Here is a 20,523-nt window from a genome sequence, read left to right on the forward strand (position 1 = left end):
TCACTGATTTTTTTTCTTTGCAAGAAAAAAAACAGATCACATTTTGCTGAACACAAACACAACTAAGTTTTTCTCACAATAAAAAAGGACATCAATGCTTTACAAGCCAAGACAGAACATATTCTGGAATATTTTTTGTCTTTACATGAAATTATAGCAAACAACTTTTTTTGAAAACCTTTTTCTTTTGTTGTTCAAGTAAACCAAATTTGACTTTTGTTTTATTTAAAACTTGTCTTACACACAAAAAACACTGAGGACTGTAAGACTTGGTGAAACCACAACTCAACTCACAGAAGCACCAACGTAACACAGTTTACAGTTACCTTTGTCCTGTACATTTAAACAGTATAAAATATAGGTAATTTCATGTGCATTTAACCATGGATTGTCTAACTGTGAGTCAGTTCAGCAAAAGGTGACAGAAATAGGTAGTATTTGCCCCAAAACAGGGTAAATATATTCTTATACTAATCTACAAAAAGTGGTTCTCTATATATATTTTAATGAGAAAGTGAGCCACCTAAAATGGCCTTATCAAAAAACTTTACACTGCCTGAAAAATGTAAAAACTATTACAGAGCTCTAGAGACGTAAAATCAGACAGTTTCTCTCTAACTGTTTTGGAAGTAGTCTGCTTCAGGTAGAATCCAACGTTTCTGTGCCCCTGGACACATATTGCTATTGTAACAGTGACCAGGCAGAAAGCCAATCCCTGTATAATACTTTCAAGTCTGCTTTATGAACCAAAACAAAAAATAAAGAAAAACAAAAAGAAATGAAAAAACATTTTGCCACAGGTTTTTTCTTTTTGTATAATTACTTTTTCTTAAATTTCAGTCTTGTGTGAATGCAGCAATACTTTTTTTTCACATTGACTTCCCAGGATTCTTAGCTAGATGAGATAACATGCAAATTTTAAAAAGATCAAAGGTCAGTCAGTACAAAGACCAAATATGATGTGAGGTAAGAAAGACATCAGAGAAACAATGACTGGACGATGAAACTTTTTTTTTTTTGAGACGCCACAGGGACATGCTAGGCAAACGATGAACTAACAGGCATGAAGATGTCTAGGGAAAAAACAAGGAAGAGGACAAAGTTACACAGAAATATATGCAGCAGAAACAAAACAAAAAATACATTTATGGGTGCCAGGGAGAACACAATGCAAATCCTTTATTTTAATAGTTCATAAGCCAGTCTCATAATTTGCATTTATGATTGATACTTACAAAAATCACAATGAATACCCAAAAATAATTCATCCTGTGATCGAGTGAAGCAACAGTTGGAAGGATGAATTAGTTTTAGGTTTGTGGAGGAAACTAATTTCAACAAAACACAAGTGGGGATCAAGCCACACTCTTTTTTTTAAAACAGATAACAGACGAACAAAAACAAAAAATTGCACACATACGCACACACAACAAAACAAATGAGTGTACGAACAATGTATAGACTGCAGTAAGTCTAGGGATCAACAGTGAAAAAAAAGATAATTCTTGGCACAACAAGATACTCTAGAGACTACTTCAAAATGACCTAGCTAGCATTAGGAACTGTTCTTTAGGTATCCAATAAGTTAACAATAGGCAATAAATAACTTCCATTATTTCTGAGGCAGTAAAAATTTTTGTATAAAAATAGAAATGCTTTTTTACAAATAAAATTTACAGGCCTGTGGCTTTCTTTTTATTATTATTAAATTTATCTTTCAAGAAACATCAAGTATTTTCACTCATTGTGTTTTATTTTTTAAAACCCTGTAGCTTTAGAAACAGATCTCTATGTCTTTTATTTGTTCTTTACATGAATCATTTCCAAAAAGAATAATAATAATAATAATACTAATTGTAATAAATAAAGGTAGATTTGTGTAAGTAGACCAGTCATGTAATGTCTCTCGTAAGAATGCAAACTATATTATTATTCTATAAATATGCCAACATGGTGGAAGAATTGTGTGCGAATGTGTGCGCATGTGCATTTCAGAAATGAGTGCTGAGATTGGCATGTGTGTCAAACTAGGCTACCAAATAAATATCTAAATTTCTAGCCCCAACTTATTCGATTGGGCCCCAAACCAATTTTAATCCGATGGAGTGCCCCCATGGCACAAGTGGTTACAGAGTTTAATTGTACAAATCGTTGATGCCATCCTTAAAATGTAAAATTAAAAAAATATAAAGAATAAAGATAAATTAACAGCAAAACAGAGAATTGCAGCACATTTCTTTGAGTACTGGGTAAGAATAGGTAGCCAGTGCAATAATAGCAAAGAAGGGGAGGCAGAGAGGGGAAAATGGAAGCGTTAATGTAAAAATAACTGTCTCTTTTGGTGAACGTTGTCGATGTGCTCCTCCTCAGCCCCCCCGTGGCAGACAGGCTGGCTCATGGGACTTACCCTAAGAAAGCTAAAATAAGAGCAGTGAGCATCAGGGGCTAGGCTCAATAAGGTTTGCTGTCATTTTTGGAGCGTTTCAGCTGAACCTTCAAGCGTTTCATGCCGATCTGAAACCCGTTCATGGCCTGGATAGCAGCTTGTGCAGAGACAGGATTGTCGTAACTAACAAAACCTAAAAACACACAGAGGGTCAATAGGGAAGACATAGTTAGAACATTGTATGTGCAGACACATTTCCAGGCACACAATTAGTTGTTGCTTAAGCATAAACATTTCTATCACTTTCATCAAATTGTTTTTGTTTATTGTTCTTCGTGTGCCTTTTTCAATACTTTCCACTCTACCCCATGTAACTGTACCTCAAAAGGGGGGGCAACACTTTGTAAATATCGTCCCCTTTCATGCAGGTAGCTACATTAACGGGGCGTGCAACGGGTGTTCCACCGCAACACCCATTGCTTTTTGACGCTGCCTCAGATTTACAAGGATCTGTAAATCTGAGGCAGCGCAAAAAACTAAAGCCACTGAATAGCAGGCATTAGATTGGCGCAATGAGGAGAAATACTGGTATTTCTCTTCATTTTTGCTCTTTCTATGTATGCTGCATAGAAAGAGCGTATCGCCTTTAAAGATAGTTTATGTGCAAGAAGGTCTCCCTTCCTGCATATGAACTATCATCCCTGCAACACAGACCACGGTGCAACGGTGCCTATGTTGCAGGGAATCCTCTCTGCAAAGTAGGCGCCCGTGCATTATGGTGCAAGACTGCTTTTTTTGTGTGCTAGTGCAAGGGTATTCTTGAAAATACGTGCATCCTTGCATTTTTTAAATGACGCATCGTGGTGCTGCTAAATTACTCGCAGCGCTGCGCCATTTCCTAGTAAATATACCACACAGTCTCTAGAAGAGAGTCATTAATGTTATTTTTTCTTGCATTTAAAGAAGGAGTGGAAGACAGTGAGATAGAATGAGTGAGAGGTGCAGAGTATTTCTAGACTGTCAAGGCATAATGCATCTCTTCTTTCTCCTGCATGTCTAAATATGTTGTACGTTCAGGAACCACATGGCCATCCATGAAAATACTTTTTTTAGTTCATAGAGTTGTTGTCAACAATAGGTCATCTCATTTGACTCTAAATAAAGTCACTGATTTCCAAAACCTGCTTGACTTTGGCACTAATAATACCTAACCCACACATATACAGACAGATGCACATCTCGTTAAGCTTCTGACTAGGCTCTGCTGGTAAGAGCAAACTCTTTCTTAAATTACTGAAGCAAGGTCCTGCTTGGAACTGTCATTTCTTGCCTCAAAGACTGATGCTGGAATTGCCATTTCATAATGAAGCTCATGACAGAATGTCACCATTACACGTCTGAAATTCAGTTGTCCATATCAAGAAAAGTCCCCAGATAGGAGGTTGCCTCCCATTCTTTCCATTCAGTTTCAATATTTCATTGGGAAACATAAGATTATGCAAAAAAAATAAAAACCCAATCATACCTCTTGCAGTTTCTCTCTATGTTCTGTTTAGTATTCTTCTGCAACTGAGGAAACATTTTTCACTTCACCGATGATCTACAACGTGCAATTTTTAAAAGGGCTCTTTGTTGGGGATCCATGAGACTTCTATGGATAATCTAACCACCTCCTAGAAGGTAACATTTCAAGTCAATATTCAAAGAAGTCTGTCTTCCCTGATGCATATAGGGAGCAGTGAATTTGACCCTGGTGCTTGGACAGGGAGATGATGTGCTCTGCTGAGAAGGCATTGTTTCCTCCCGCTCCCAATGTAATTAGAGGTCCTCCAGAATACAAGTTAAGATTACCCAGGAGGAGGGAGGGCCTTCCTGCACAGCAGACATGGTCACATGGAGCTAAAAGATAGGAATATTTCCAAAGCGATGACTAGAATGATGGAATATGGGTTATGACCCCAGTTTTATGAGAATGGGAAGCAACCAGCCAGATAAAATATTTTTTATTAAAATAAAATATTTGTAATATATTAATTGGCAAAAAGAGACAGGACAATGACATGGATAGATTTGTTCCGATAAGCCCCATATGCGATGAGAGTGCCTGCCTGACCACTTTCATATGGCGGCAGAGTGAAGTGACGCATATGGATAATGTTACGTCATGCACTGCGCAACATAACCATGTGTAACGGGATGGCACACGTAGGCAGGAACCACTACAACATGAATCCGCCTTCTTGGATCTCATGGTAGTAAGTATACGGTGCTTTGGCTCTTAAGCTGATTTGCCAGACACTTGACCAAACTGTAACGGTGAGCATGGAGACAAAGTACTGATGATTACCTTGGGTCGTGTTTATATTTTACAGAGTATGAGTGACCTGTGAGAGCCTAGGGGGCAATAAAGCACTGGTGAAAATGTATGTAACGTGTATGATTGGGTGAAAACATCAGAAAGCTTTAAGTGTGTTAATGTATAAGGATCCACTCATCTCTACTAGTGCTAGGCTGTGAACAGTTCACCAATGGAGCACTCTTAGGCACAAGAATGTAGTGTGTGCAATGATCCACAATGATCACATATTTGTGTTATCCTGTGGTTGATAATGTGTCTCTATATTCATCGATCGACTATGAATATGAGAGATTTTAAGGAAAGATGAAAGTAACTCATGTAGTATGGTTGTGGTAAAGATTGTGTGTGTGTGCGCGCGCACGAGCATGGCATGAATGGTGTCCGCCATCCAGAATAGAGTCCTAACCCTACAATTTGGGGATTAGTTGAGGGATCGAATTCAGACAATTGAATAACCAAAGGAAACATGTTGACAATGTAGATGCTGGGATACAGTAAATACTGCATAGCATTTAATTTGTTTTTTATCAATTTGCCATATATCCCTAAGAATAAAACAACAAGTGTTTTTCTATATGCAATTTTATTTTTTTATTTGTAGATTCCCTCACCAGCCAGCAAAAAAACATGAATAATATCAATGTGCTCCCTCCAAAAGTGGGGTTTAGCCCATCCAATATCAACAATAGCATTGGGTGGGGCTGGGGGGGGGGGGGGCGGAGCCACGCCGCGGACCAAGATGGCGGCGCGGCTGTGAAGCTCTGAACGGCTACCCAGTGTCGATCCGGCTGTCGAGCGATAATGGCACTGTGTAAGACTTGAGAACGTGAAACTGACCATCCCCACTGATCGGAGAGGCGGCGGAGCCATTTAGAGCCCAGAAAATCACCGGAGGGATGAAGAAATTTGCTCCGGTGCTGCGGGAGGCGGGGCCTACTCTGGCCTGCGCACTAAACTATTGAGGCCTCTGATCGGATCTCTGTGTGCTCCCGATGCTACCGCTGTGCCAACCAGGCCGCCATCTGTGACATGCAGTGAGTGGATCGCCTGATCAATCCCCCTCCCTGCAACAGCCCCCTCGACCAACGGCCATCGCAGCGCAACTTCTCTCCTGTCCTTCATCAGTGTTTGAAGCCAATAAATTTGCTGCTGATGCCCCTGTAGACCACCGGGGTGTCAGGGGGCTTGAATGCGCCAGGGAGGCAGCCGCCCGGCTGCGCTTGGGGGCTGAGAGAACATCGCAGAAGCCACTTACTGCCTCAGATCCCTACTGTGTAAGGAGGCCGGTGAACATTTTATGGGGGCACACAAATAAATAAATAACGGAGACAGAACAATCGGGACGTGGCCGCTATCCCTTGGCACCGATAATAGGAGAAGTGCTGTGTGTACATCACTGAGCTGCCTTCAGGCCCCTGACTCTCACGCGCTGAAGAACGCAGAGCATGGTCTTGGCTAAACGATAACGCAGTGTGGTGGACCATAGGCAGACTGGCCGGCCGTTCTCCCCAGCCCTCTCCACTTGGATCACAGCTTGTCTCCCTGTCAGGAGGCACACCATCTTTATCCTGCTCCTGGTCCCCCTGCTTCAATACAGCCGAATACATATCTCTGAATCCTTTGGGGCGCTCCCTTTGTATTGCCACTTTCTGGAACACACACCCTCTGCTTGGTTGCTGGAGCTTGTAAACTACTAGCCACACCTGCCTCGCCAACAGACAAACGGACCCGGTCAATGCTCTTCTTGCGCTGCGTCTGGCGATAGCCGATTTCACTAGCTGTGAGCTCACAGGAATGGGCAAAAAATCCTACAGCAGCGTAGACAAACCGCAGGAACCCAGCATTGCAATGGCAGACAGTGCACAAAGCTCAGCTAAGGGCACGACTGCATCTCACTCCGATTTGCTTGCTGAACACCGGGCAGGATTCGAGTCAATCGACACCAGATTTGATACCCTTGATAAGCGCTGGATACTTTGGGTGCCAAGTTGGACATTCATGAACGGGGACTTGACACGGCAGAAGGTCGTATATTGCAGCTCGAAGATGGCGCAGCTCAATCAAAGAAGCAGTTGGACCGTATGGAGAAAATTCTAATGGACATCGCCATCAAAAAGGAAGATTTGCCATGTATTGTGGCGGGCTGGCCACCTCGAACATTCAATTCTATTATGTAGCCTCGCAACTGCTGATATTGAATGAATGGTGGTATGGGGACCGTTCGGATCCGCCATATGCAGTGGGACTCTGCCATCCGCCACAAGCGTAGTTTTCCAGCTGTGGAGGCGGGCCCTGCACGGGATGGGTTGGTGAGGCAAGCTGACATGGGAGACTCCCCTGTGGTCTAACGGCAGACTGCGCAGCTAGCTGGTCTGGGGGGCTTCGGCGACTGGGATAATATTGGGATCTTAACCCTGGGAGATGTTATGCAGTGTACAGTTCTTAAATCATTTCAGGACCTTCAGCGGGAATATCAGATGCCAAAAACACAATTTTTCAAATACCAGCAGTTCAGACATGACATTCTCCCCAATATCGCGGAGTTGGGGTCTCTTCCCTATTTAGCCCTGTTGAAGCCAAGGTATTTATGGGGCACCTGCACAACCATAAAATCTCTAAAATATACCAAACCCTGGTGACAAATAGTCCAACTACGCTTGATAGACTTAGGGGGAGATGGGAAGATGATCTGGGTCCCATGGATGAGGAGGACTGGACGGAAGCGCTTGCGTCCACTCGTGGAGCAGCAATAGCCATGCATCTCCGGCTGATTCAATTTAACTATCTCCACCGTTTGTATTACTCGCGTCCGGCTGTGGAGGGCTGGCTAGATAGAGACCCCGGTGTGCCTTCGCTGCGGCTCGGAGGAGGGTAACTCTTTCACACAATCTGGCAATGCACTGTAATAGAATGGTTCTGGCGGAGAGGCTTGGCCTGCCTTGCAGAAGTCCTGGGTTGGGAGCTTCCTTTGTCCCCAAAATTGGTGTTGTTACATGTAATGGAGGGGGTAGGGGGAATATCTACAAACGTCATTTGATGATGCTGGGCTTTACGTTGGCTAAACGGGACATTGCACGTAGGTGGAAGGCTGGGGCTCCACCCCAGCTATCGGCGTGGAAAAATGGGTTGGGCTTTAATATGGGCCTGAAGGTTCTCATCTTTCAGGCACGTGGGTGCCCGATGAAACATTATAAGATCTGGAAGAGGTGGGTGGTTTATGGGGGCTTGGATCCGGAGCCCCCTGCTGTGACAAATGTGGCACTTGAGTGATAAGCTGGACAGGAGTTGTGGTTCTGGGCTTGTTGGGTCCTGCGAATGGTGTTCTCTATGTGCAGGCGATTGTGTACAAACATTGGTGGTGTAAAACAACAGTGCAGGGGGATAATATTTTTATAATTTCAGTTTTCTTTTGTATAATGTTTATGTAAAATGTCAACACCCTATGCTTTGAGTATTAAGTGGCAGGATGTCCCTGGGTTACAGAGCTCTGCATTGTATGTGACTATTGACGAAATAAAAATAGTTGTTAAAAAAACCGACGATTTGGAAGCTTGTAGTCGTCGCAACAACCTCCGTATTACTGGGATTCCGGAATCGACTAACACAGGCAGAATGGACACTTTTGTTGAAGTGCTACTAGTCGATATCTTTGGCAAGGATGCCTTCACACCTGGATTTGTGGTTGAACGGGTGCACTGAACACTGGTCCCTCGTCCCAATCCCGGAATGCATGCCTCGCTCCATCATTGCCAGTATAATGAATGTCCGCGACAGGGACACTGCTTTGAGACTGGCTCGGGAGCGGGGAGCAGTTAGCTGGCAGGGCTCCGCTGTGTCCTTCTTCCCGGACTTTACTGTCATGGTTCAAGACGCACGCCACAAATTTACTGGAGTTAAGGCCACACTGCGTAATTTGGGTCTTAGGTATGGTATGCTGTATCCGGTAAGGTTACGAGTTGACGTGAATGGACGATCCCGAATTTTCGACAACCCTGCGTATGTTCAGGCCTTCTGTAAATTGTATAAGGGAACTGATAACCAACGGAGAGATGGCGGTCCAGATTCATCCCCTCCTCACAAAGGCTCGGTGGCCAGAGTAGAACTCTTTCCCCGTGAATGAAGCATGCTATAGTATTGCTATAATCTGAATACATGCCATATAGTTATGTAAATAGCAGAATTTGACAGCATGATGGCATTTTGATATGACTGTTTATGTACTGCTGGGCCCACTCGGAGCTTTGCTTCCTCCCTAGGTGCGTAGCACTATGTTATATTCTCAAATTTAAATTCATTGATTGCTGACCCGGTTGTTTTGGAATAGGGACTACCCAGGATGCATTAGGTTATTGTTTATTGGGGTATTGCCTTACGTGCTGGGATGTGAGGCTGGTGGGGGGAATTTCCGATTTGCCAGATTTCATTTCTTTACCAGCTCCAGCCACAGTGGCGTAACTGCTTGCATCACACAGATCACGTTCATGTTTTTTGCTGCAGGTCACATATGACGACGGCCCCTGATTTAGCGACCCACTCTTATCTGTCCTTCGTTACCTGGAATGTCAGGAGACTCAATAATCCCAAAAAATGCAGAGCTGATGTCCATTATTTGCAAAGGCACAAAGTCGGCATCGCTTTCATACAAGAGACACACTTACTGAGGACTGATAATACACGTTTTGTGGCTGGCTGACGGGCACACCGTTATTTCTCAAATTACAGCACATATGCGCGAGGAACAGCTATACTTATTCACAAGAGTCTTCCTTTATCACTGACTTGCTGTCATACAGATCATGAGGGGTGTTATATAATAGTTTCAGGGAAACTGATGGGATACATGGTAACTCTCGTATGTGTATATGCCCCAAATGTCGACAGTCCAGAATTCCTCCAGGAACTAGACTCTCACACTTTACAAATGAATACTGGCAATGTGATAATAGGGGGGGGAGGGGGTATTTCAACTTGCTTTTAGATAGGACCAACGATTGTTCCTCCAGGACAGCAGATACTAAACCCCGGGCCCACAGGGCGCTGATGGATATATATGAGACATTCCAACTTGCCGATACTTGGAGAGTCCACAATCCAGCAACCTACTACTAATCCCAACAAGATACCTGGACCAGACTGGACTTCTGGTTGCTTGCCCCAATCCGCCCACACATGGCACAACAAATTGAACATCCTTCCTCGTACATATTCTGACCACTCTCCCGTGCTGCTCACACTTCGCATTCCCAGACCAGAGGGACATGACGACCAGTGGCGCTTTCCATACAGGGCATTGAACGATGATTTATTTGACAATGAGCTTCGGGAAGCAATTGAAGACTATTTTGAACTGACACTGGGTCTGGGGACACGTGGTCGACACTCTGGGACGCTTTCAACGCATATATAAGACGTGTAATTGTTTCTAAACATGCAGGTATTTTGAGAGACTTGAGGAAGACTCCATTGAGGCCTCCATGCTAAACTCCCCAGAAGCCACCGACGGCGAGCGGCGCCGCTACTGGAATTTCACGATGCAGTGGAAAGGGAATCCCACTTCCTTAGTAAATATGTGGTTGCATGAAAGTATGGCGAGGGAGGCAGGCCGGGGCACATGCTGACACAGCTTTTGAGACCATCATATGCTATATCAAGGGGCTTAACTCACATACCGGACTGGTGTTACAGGATACAGGATAGGGTTGATATTCGTGACGCACTCCTTACGTACTATGTAGACCTCTACAAATCTAAAATAGCGCATCACCCTGAAAAGCGTGAAGACTATTTTAATGAGATCGCTCTTGTATACATGGACAAGTACATGCAAGATTTCCTTGCTAAACCTCTCTCACAGGTCGAGATATCAGACGCAATAGACGCTTTAAATGGCGCCTCTGTGCCGGGCCTAGATGGCTTCACAGGTGATTTTTACAAATGTTACAAAGATATACTGGCTCCTAAACTTTTGGAGGTCTATCATGAATCACTGGAACGTAATATGCTTCCGCCGACTCTACGTAAAGCGGTCATTGTACTGTTGCCTAAGACCGGCAAAGACCCCTTACAATGCGGATCATATCAACCGCTAGCACTGTTAAACTTTGATCATAAAATTTTGGAAAAAACAATTTCAATGCGTCTATTCTGTTAGAAAAATAATATCCCCTGTCCAGTCTGGATTTGTCCCCCACATATCTACCTCCCTGAATCTTCGCACTCTCTTCGCAGTCCTTCACCGCATCGACTCAGCGGTTTCGGCAGAGGCTGTGCTATTGGATGCGGAGAAAGCTTTTGATTCTCTAGAATGGCCCTTCATTTGGACTGTTATGCGCCGACTGGGCATGCCCTTCGGTTTCATCAACTTAACTATGTTGCTATTCTCGGCACCCTCGGCTAGACTGTGTCTGAATGGAATGCTCTCTCTTACATTATCTCGAGGCACCCAACAGTGCTGTCCTCTGTCACCACTACTTTTCATATTGGCAATGGACCCGCTCAGTAGACATTTCCAGGAACGCCATCTAGAAAGAGGGCCCGAGTTCTTCACGGGTCCTCTATTGGTGTCCCTATACGCAGATGATCTAATTGTATATGTTAGGAACCCCCAACTTAATCTGGCCCCATTAGTTGGGGAAATCCTCCGGTTTGGCAAGTTCTCGGGTCTCGGTATAAATTGGCACAAGTCTGTGATATTCCCCCTTAACGTAGCTACCATCCAATGGGAGGGTGAGTATCCTATTACTTGGTGCTCTGATTCTGTTAAATATTTAGGGATAAACATACATCTAAACACAAAAAGATAATATTATTGAACTATGGCACGGCACTTCATGCTTTGAAACAACAGGCGGAGAGGTGGAGCAGGTACCCACTGTCACTAGCTGGGCGAGTAGCTCTAATTAAAATGCTTGTCTTGCTGAAGTGCCTGTATTTATTTAATAACATACCCATTCCTTTCATGAACCGATTTTTTCAGACCATCAACAGCCACCTTATTCGGCTGACTTGGGGGAGTAAATGCCCCAGGGTCAGATGGAAAATAATGACTCTCCCATATCACAGGGGAGGACTGGGTGTCTTTAACTTAGTTATATTATTTGATTGCACAGTGTGGCTATACATGTTCCTGGTTCCATCCGGATGCTAGAATCCCCTACCTGCGGCCTGAAGCAGATCTCTTTCTCCCTGATTCCTTGAGCACAATACTACCACAAGGGTTCCCGCGGTATCCCCTGAACATCCAAACGGTATCCACTACCAGCTGGGCCTGGAACAAACTGCTCAGAGTGCTGGCGTCTCCCGCTATGTACTCCCCACGCCTGCCGCTACCTAATCAGTGATGGATTACAATTACGGGGGAAAAGAGAGTGCACTCGATAGGTTTGACGTAAAGACAATAGGCGATCTCTATATAGACAGCCAAATATTCTTGATCTCTGACAGGGACAAATTTCCAAAGGCCTCTTTTATGGAAAGGGTTTATTCTTACTTGCATGCGGGCAGCTTTAAAAGTCAAGATCCCCGGCTTTCCAATAGAACCTGATTTTCTAACTCCCCTGTCCATAATCATAGACAGTAGTACGGGGATCGTTTGGTTTCTAAATTGTACAGGGCATGCATAGAGATGGTTCCAGTCCACGACAACAAGATACGGGCTGCTTGGGAAGTAGACTTGGGTCACCCAATAACTGATGACCAATGGGCCGCATGCTGTGCACAAACCAAGGAGGTGCCCATGAATAACAGACATAAGCTTCTCCATTTTAAATTTCTACGGAGAAATTACATAATGCCGAGCTATCACACAAAATATATCCGGACAGACGCCACTGCTGCCTTAAATGTAGAGCTCCACACGCAGACTTTGCGCATCTACATGGACTTGTCCTAACATAAGTAAATACTGGACTGAAATATTCCTCACGTTGGGGGACATAATTGGTTTTGTCATATACCCTACACCAGCTATAGCCTTATTGGGATATGTTATTAATATCCCCAAACCGGTCCGAAAGTTCACAGCATTAGGGCTTCTATTGGCAAAAAGGGAGATTGCACTCAAATGGGGGCGTAGGGCGGTTCCGCAGTGCAAGGACTGGCGGCGCAGTCTTGCATATTGCCAATACAATTATGATCTCCATGCATCCATGTTGCCCAGTAATTCCTGTCCTCGGGATATTTGGGGCCCTTTCAAGCAGTACACAAACACGACACCATCACAGTCTAATATGCGGTCTAATAGTGGCATAGTATCGGAGGGTACTGGCTAAATATTGATTTATTAATTAACCACTTATACGACAGTGATATGCCAGTTTAAGCAGATATACTACTCTTTGAATGCGATTCAACTGCAATTCCAGTATGTGATAACATGATTATTTTTAACTAAGAGGGATTTACTGTGTAGCACATATGTTGTTGGGCAGCGATAAAATAAGTTATTTGAAGCTATGTCTCATGTGTGACGGAAACACCTACCAAAGTCTGTGTAATGATGCTTCTTTATTTCATTGTATTTCGAGCTGGTAATCATATTGTGTTTATTATGGAAACTGGTAAATAAAGTTTTTAAAAAAATAGCATTGGGTGCAGCCCAGTGATGCAGCATGCCACACAAATAGTGTGTGGGTGACGGCTCCTAAAAATAAAATTGGTTGTCCTGATTGGATCTTTATATTGGGAAGTAGGTACACACTATTGAATAAACATTTGATTTTTGATTATCAGGAGAACTCGAGGTTCATACCCTTTTAACTCTTCTCCCGCATTCCTTATTTTTGGTATAATAAAAATCTAGGCCACAATGTAGGGTATTTATAATCAATGAGATTCTATTCATTTTTATATTTTTTAGTTTAATGCAAATAAATGGTGAAATACGGTTGTGGTGAGTGTTGCTGATCCTTGTATTGACAAGGAGAAGCACTATGTGTTTGTAAAATACCCCTCACACACTATGAAACCCATAGTGTCATGCTTCATCATGGAGCTCTTCCCGTCCCTCTATGGGGCGGGGCGTGCTTCTACCTACAAAATATGTGGGAGCACTTGTTGTTGTGTAGTCAGGCTATGTTTATTGTGAAAAATGTGAGTGGTAGGGGGTGAAGATATGTGAAAGTTTAAGATGTTAAAAATTCCCTGGCTAGTAGAAAAAACTATTTATTCACTTCTCTAGCTGAGAATGTTAAAATGTGGTTGTGGCATGTTGACCAAGTAGGGCATAGTAGATACCCCTACCACACCCCATTTTAACATTCTCAGCTGGAGAAGTGAATAAATTGTTTTTTCTACTAGCCAGGGAATTCTTAACATCTTAAACTTTCACATATCTTCACCCCCTACCACTCACATTTTTCACAATAAACATAGCCTGACTACACAACAACAAGTGCTCCCGCGTATTTCGTAGGTAGAAGCATGCCCCGCCCCGTAGAGGGACGGGAAGAGCCCCATGATGAAGCATGACACTATGGGATTCATAGTGTGTGAGGGGTGTTTTACAAACACATAGTGCTTCTCCTTGTCAATACAAGGATCAGCAACACTCACCACAACCGTATTTCACCATTTATTTGCATAAAACTAAAAAATATAAAAATTTATAGAATCTCATTGATTATAAATACTTGTACAGGAGGTAGATTCTATCTGACACACCTCTACTCTTCCCCCCCCCTTGTTTCTTTTGACACATGTAGGGTACACATGATTAATGTCTTTTCTATTGGTTCACTAACAGCATGGTAAGGCCGGAGGGCAGGAATGTTTTTAAGTTTAAGAGCTATCCCTTTTAATAAATATCTCTCAGTGGAATGATACAATTTGCTGTACTAAGGTGAAGTATTCAGTACATTAAAGAAATATCGTTTTTTGGAATTGTGAAAAGATTTTATGGTATTTTTACATAACATTTGTTGCAGAATTACCATTCCGAATAGTCTCATGGTTCGGCTCGTACACAGGCTCGCCTCTACCCTGCCTGTTAATTTGTTGGCTTATCAGGGGTGGCTCCTCCGCAATGGTGGAGGAGCATCGCCCCACTGGCTCAGAGCCGGTAGGTGAAAAATAAAACTATGTTCTATAAGAAATGCGTTACTTACATGTAACTGCAGTTATCCAGTATTGGTGTCTTTCATAGATTCACATTCCTGAATCATTCCCCGTCGTCGGGATGGGCGTCCCCGGTACATAAATATAGTAATGTCCTATAGACATATAGAGAATAGTAGGCCTAAAGGCCTCACATTAGTAACATATCCATGTCCTTTTGTAAAAAGGACTAAACTCTAGAAAAGAGCCAATCAGCTGTCACCTCCCTCTAGAACCCTCCTGGCAGGAGCCTCAGTCCCTCAGATTTTCGTACGCACTAAGCTAAGTAGGCGTGTTACTGAGAGAATTAGGCGAGTCCTTCCAGGGGAGGCGGGAGGGTTGCATGTGAATCTATGAAAGACACCAATACTGGATAACTGCAGTTACAGGTAAGTAACACATTTCTTATCCAGTATTATGGGTGTCTTTCATAGATTAACATGCCTGAATCAGAGTAGCATGCAATGCAGAGAGCACATTTCGGATGGTACAGCATATACAAGTCATTAGATAATAACATATCAAGCGACTAGTAACAGCCAATAGACGCCAACAACAAGTATCAGTAAAGAAATGTGCATACAAGAGAAAGATGGAGGGATGAAAGAAGGCTCACCTCAGTGAAATAGATGGCGTAGTACTGCTTGTCCCACCGCTGCACTTTCATAAGCTCTGTGTCCAGGCAGTAATGCCTAGTGAAGGTATGTGGCGACTTCCATGTTGCCGCTCTGCAAATGTCAATGACCGGCACCCCTGCAAAGAGTGCCATAGAAGTGGACATAGCTCTCGTGGAGTGGGCTTGCACCTTAGAGCGTGGTGGCTGTCCTGCTTGTTCATGACAGAAAGAGATGGCTCCAGAAATCCAGCGTGAGATGCTCTGTTTAGTAAGTGGGAGACCCTTCCTAGGTCCGCTGTAAGCTACAAATAGCTGATTTGACTTCCTGAACGCTTTTGTTTTGTCGAAGTAAAATTTTAAGCATCGCTTGAGATCCAAGGAATGTAATGATCTCTCTGCTGCTGTTCTGGGATTTGGGAAGAAGGAACGCAAACCCACAGGCTCATTAAGGTGGAAATCCGTCGGAACTTTTGGGATAAACTTCGGATTGGTCCTCAGGATCACCCTCTCATTTTTAAATAGCAGAAAAGGATCCTGAATTGAAAATGCCTGCAGCTCACTCACCCTCCTTGCAGAGGTGAGCGCAAAAAGGAGCGCTGTCTTCCAAGAGATGTATTTCAGGTCAGCTCTGTGCACTTGCTCGAATGGATGCTTCATGAGCTGATTAAGAACTACATTCAGATGCCAGGTAGGTGGCAACATCCTTACTGGAGGGAAAGACCTGTATAATCCCTTCAAAAATTGTTTGATCAACCTGTTTGACCAGAGGGATGGACCCGCTGGAGTTCTCTTATAACGTGATATTGCAGCCAAGTGGACTTTAATGGAAGAGTGGGCTAGGCCCGACTTTGCCAGATGTAACAGGTAAGGTAAAACTTGTTCCGGTGAGGAAGAGAAAGGGTGTATCCCTTGATCTGTACACCAAACACAAAACCTCTTCCATTTCAGGGAATACGTTTTGGTGGTGCTATCCACTCGTGCTCTGGCAAGTATGTCTCTACAGTCCTGCGGAATATTCAAATTTCGAAACTCTTGGAACTCAGGAGCCAGGCGGCTAACTTGAGAGATTTCAGATCCGGATGTTGAACTTGCCGGTTGTTCATTGTGAGCAGAGACGGACACTGCTTCAGACGGATCGGCGGTTTCAGGGATAGACGGTGGAGTTCTGTGAACCAATGTTGTCTTGGCCAAGTTGGGGCTATTAGAATGAGAGTACAAGGCTCCACTTTCATCTTTCTGAGGACTCTGAGAAGCATCGGGAATGGCGGAAAGGCGTATGCCAAGACGTTGCGCCATGCAATGGAAAATGCATTCCCTAGAGACCATGACTGGGGATGCCAACTTGCGAAGTGTGGGCATTTGGCGTTGATCCTTGTAGCGAAGAGATCGATCTGTGGCGTGCCCCATCTGGAGAAGATTTGGTTGAGGATCCTCTGATCTAGCTCCCACTCGTGAGATGATGTTTTCTGCCTGCTCAACGAGTCGGCGAGTACATTGTCCATGCCTGGTACATATTCCGCCCGTAGGGCTACATTGTTCGTTATTAGCCAGTTCCAGATTTTCTGCAACTCGTGAGAGAATGTCAGCGAGCGCGTCCCTCCCTGCTTGTTGAGGTAGTGCATCGTCGTAGTGTTGTCTGTCCTGACTAGCACCAGGGAGTTTTTGATCCTTGGTAGGAAAGACTGCAGGGCCAGGAAGACCGCTCTCAGCTCGAGCAGATTGATATTGAGTTTTTTCTCATGCAGCTGACCATTTTCCGCTTATCTGCAGCTCCTGTAGGAAGGCTCTCCAACCTTCTAAGGAGGCGTCTGTTGTGATGACATGAGGAGCCGTTGGAAGCAGGAATGTCAATCCTTGAGACAGGTTTCGTGATGACATCCACCATCGCAAAGCTTTGACCATCTGAGAAGTCACCTTTATGCGGTCGTCGAATGACCCTGTGCATTGGACCCATTGCCCCGAGAGTGCCTCCTGCAGAGGACGCATCCGTAGACGGCAGTGAGGGATCAAAAGGATGCATGATGACATCATCCCCAAAAGGGATTTGAAGAGGCGGACCGTCAACACTCTTTTCGAGGCTACTCCAGACGCTAGTGCTAGGAGTTTGTTTTTCCTCTCCTGAGATGGGAACGCTTTTGCAGAACGTGTGTCAAAGGTTGCACCCAGGAAGTTGATGGTTTGAGAAGGTCGTAGGGTTGATTTCTCCTGGTTGAGCGTGAGACCCAGGCAATTGAAGAGACTTAGACAGGCGTTGGAAGACCTGGACGCGTCTTCGAAGGATGGTGCCTTGATCAGCCAGTCGTCCAGATATGGAAAGACTTGATGAGGGCGCTGTCTGAGATATGCCGCCACTGGGGAAAGACATTTCGTGAAGATGCGTGGCACCGACTTGAGTCCAAAGGGCAGGACGCAGAACCGGAAATGCCTGCCCGCTACTGCAAATCTCAAGTACTTTTTGTGATTCTTGTGAATTGGTATATGGGAATAAGCGTCCTGTAAGTCTAGTGACGCCATGAAATCTCCCTCTTTCAGAAGATGTAAGACCTTCTGGATCGTTACAATGCGAAACGACTGCTTCTTCAGGAATTTGTTGAGGGCCCTGAGGTCTAGGATTGGCCTCCATTTTCTTTCTTTTTTCTGGATCAAAAAGAAACGGGAATAAAATCCTTTTCCCCTTTGGGATGGTGGTACCTTCTCTATTGCTCCTTTCTGCAGCATAACAGATTTCTCGTAGAAACAGTTGTAGGTTTTTGTGATGCATTGGGCGAGGCGGAGTTTGTGGAGGGTTGTGTATGAATTCCATAGAATGGCTGAATTGTATTAATTGAAGGACCCAACGGTCCGTAGTAATTATCTTCCAATTTTGCAGAAAATGGGTAATTTTTCCTCCAATTTTTAATAAGTGAGATGAGGTCTGGACTGGCTGAATAAACAAGTCATTGTCTGCGTCCGTTGTTTCTCCTTTGTCCTCTACCCCGAAAGGACGACTTTCCATACGAGGATTGTTGGCCTTGTTGCTGCTGGCGTTGCTGGTACTGTGGCATACTCTGGTTGGAAGAGTAAGAGGCCCTGTATTGAAAACCTCCTTTGTAGGAAGATTGACCTCTTCCTCTGTTTCCCCGAAAGGACTGATTTTTATATTGGAGTGTGCCCAAGGCTCTTGCCGTGTCTGTGTCCTTTTTTATATTTTGTAGAGCCTCGTCAATTTTGGGGCCAAATAATAGTTGGCCGTCATATGGCATATCCAAAATCTTTGTCTGCACCTCAGGACGGAATGAGGTTGCTTTTAGCCATCCTTAGCGCCTCAAAGCCGCTGCTCTAGCCAGTTGCAGGAATCCTGTCATAGCGACGTCCATTGCACAGTCTATAATCTCCGATGCTGATGTTTCACCCTCCAGTAGTATTTTCTTTACATCCTCTTTGGACGCGTCAGGTAATTCGGACAGCGATGGGGCTATCTCTGCCCACAACTGCCTATTATAACGCCCAAGAAGCGCTAGGGCATTTGCTGCCTTGACGGTCATTGCCGACATTGAGGAAAACCGTTTCCCAATTTGTCCAACTTTCTTTCGTCTTTATCAGGCCGAGCCGATAAAGGAGATGAAGGATTTCTGGAGCTCTTTTGGGCCGCCTGCGTCACCACTGAATCCGGTTTAGGATGACCTGTCAGACAGGCCGGTGCCGTATTTGGAGCTTGTACTTTTTGTCCAATCGAGGGATCACTGGCGAAACAGAGGCGGGATTCTGCATAACCTGAACCCCCTGTGTCCAAAGATATTCAATAATAGGAATTGACCTCGTTGATTTTTTGAGAGGTTCCTTGAAATCGTACAGGAAACAGTCCTGTTCCTGGGAATCCATAGTAATTTGGAAGCGCTTAGCGGCCCTTTCCACCACATTATGGAAACCGCCAATGTCAACCGGTGGAGAATCTGAGGTTGCGGGCACTGGAGATGCTGGCGAAGGTATGACGTAGTCCTCCCAATCCTCATGGACAGATTGATCGTCCTGCAATTCACCTTCTTCTTGCTGTTCCTCCTCTTCTTCTTCATCAGAAGATTGAGGACCTGGCAAATCCACCCCTTCTTTTTGAATGGTTAAGGGCGGGGGCCACGGTCTTGGTGATGGAGCTGCCGTGGAAGTTGGAGGAGCCGGAGATTCTGGGAACCTCTGCTTGTAATCTTGGATGAGGTATCGCAGATCTGTAACTAGGGATGCTGGAAGACAGACCATAGTTGTAGGTGGTGCTCTGGCATTTGACATGCAGTTCTGAGGGGCTAGTTGCCAATTGGAACATATCCCCGTCATCAGAATCCTCATCTTGAAGGAGACATGCGGGTGGCAATAGTTGCACACGGCTAGGAGAAGTTAACTCCGGCGTCAGCGTCTTTCTCGTGATCTTTAGACGCACAGAAGCTGTTTGGAAGCCAGAATCAATCACCGTCGACGGAGTAGTGTCGACATTTGCCATAGCCGGTGAAGCTGTCGTCGACGGTATAGATGTTCCTGCCGTCGACGGTGCCTTCGTCGACGGGGCCTTGGTGGACGGTGTCGATGTCGACGGTGATGATCTCGTCGTAGACGCTGTCGTCAGCGAGGCTATCTTCGACGGGATCTTAGGCGTCGACGTTGATCTATTGATTACTATTGTAGACGATAAAGCCTTACCCGCTGTCGACGATGGGGTCGTCGTCGTCGATGATGATAATGATGACAATGCCGTCGTCGTCGAGACTGTTGTCGTCGACGTAGACACATAAGCAGGAGACACTGCTTTCTTCGTCGCTGAAGATGTCGTCGACGATATTGTCGTCGTCGACGGTGCAGGCTTCTTGAAGGTGTGAATCTTTTTCTCAGAAGCTGTTTTTGAAATAGCCTCTGAAGACTTTTTTGATGTCTTCTTTTGAGGAGTGTCCAAGGGGCTAGGGGAAGCTACCCTTGGCCTTTTCAGAGATAATTTTTAGGAGACTGAAGAACCTTCACTCTCCTCAGAGGAATCCAAGTTATCTCTATGTTTAAGCCTTTGGAGCCAGATTAGAAGGCGTCCTTCTCGATCTTTGAGGGTCTTAG

General features: G+C 44.5%; 1 protein-coding gene across 24 annotated transcripts in view; it reads right to left on the minus strand.

Annotated features, from left to right (window-relative positions):
* Positions 1-208: 208 nt before the first annotated feature.
* The window catches only part of CELF2 (CUGBP Elav-like family member 2), a 1,322,506-nt gene continuing 1,302,191 nt past the window's right edge, over positions 209-20,523 (minus strand). For 12 of the 24 annotated variants that reach the window (XM_078676820.1, XM_078676813.1, XM_078676897.1 and 9 more), the window contains one exon: positions 1,732-2,579. In XM_078676820.1, the coding sequence (XP_078532946.1) occupies positions 2,452-2,579 (128 nt within the window). In that variant the 3' untranslated portion in view covers positions 1,732-2,451. Of the gene's footprint in view, positions 1,074-1,731; positions 2,580-20,523 lie in introns of those variants that run through there. The other 12 variants (XM_078676806.1, XM_078676874.1, XM_078676952.1 and 9 more) reach the window with 2 other exon arrangements.

Source organism: Lissotriton helveticus, chromosome 1_1 (genome assembly GCF_964261635.1).
Source record: "Lissotriton helveticus chromosome 1_1, aLisHel1.1, whole genome shotgun sequence".
NCBI classification, from domain to species: Eukaryota; Metazoa; Chordata; class Amphibia; order Caudata; family Salamandridae; genus Lissotriton; species Lissotriton helveticus.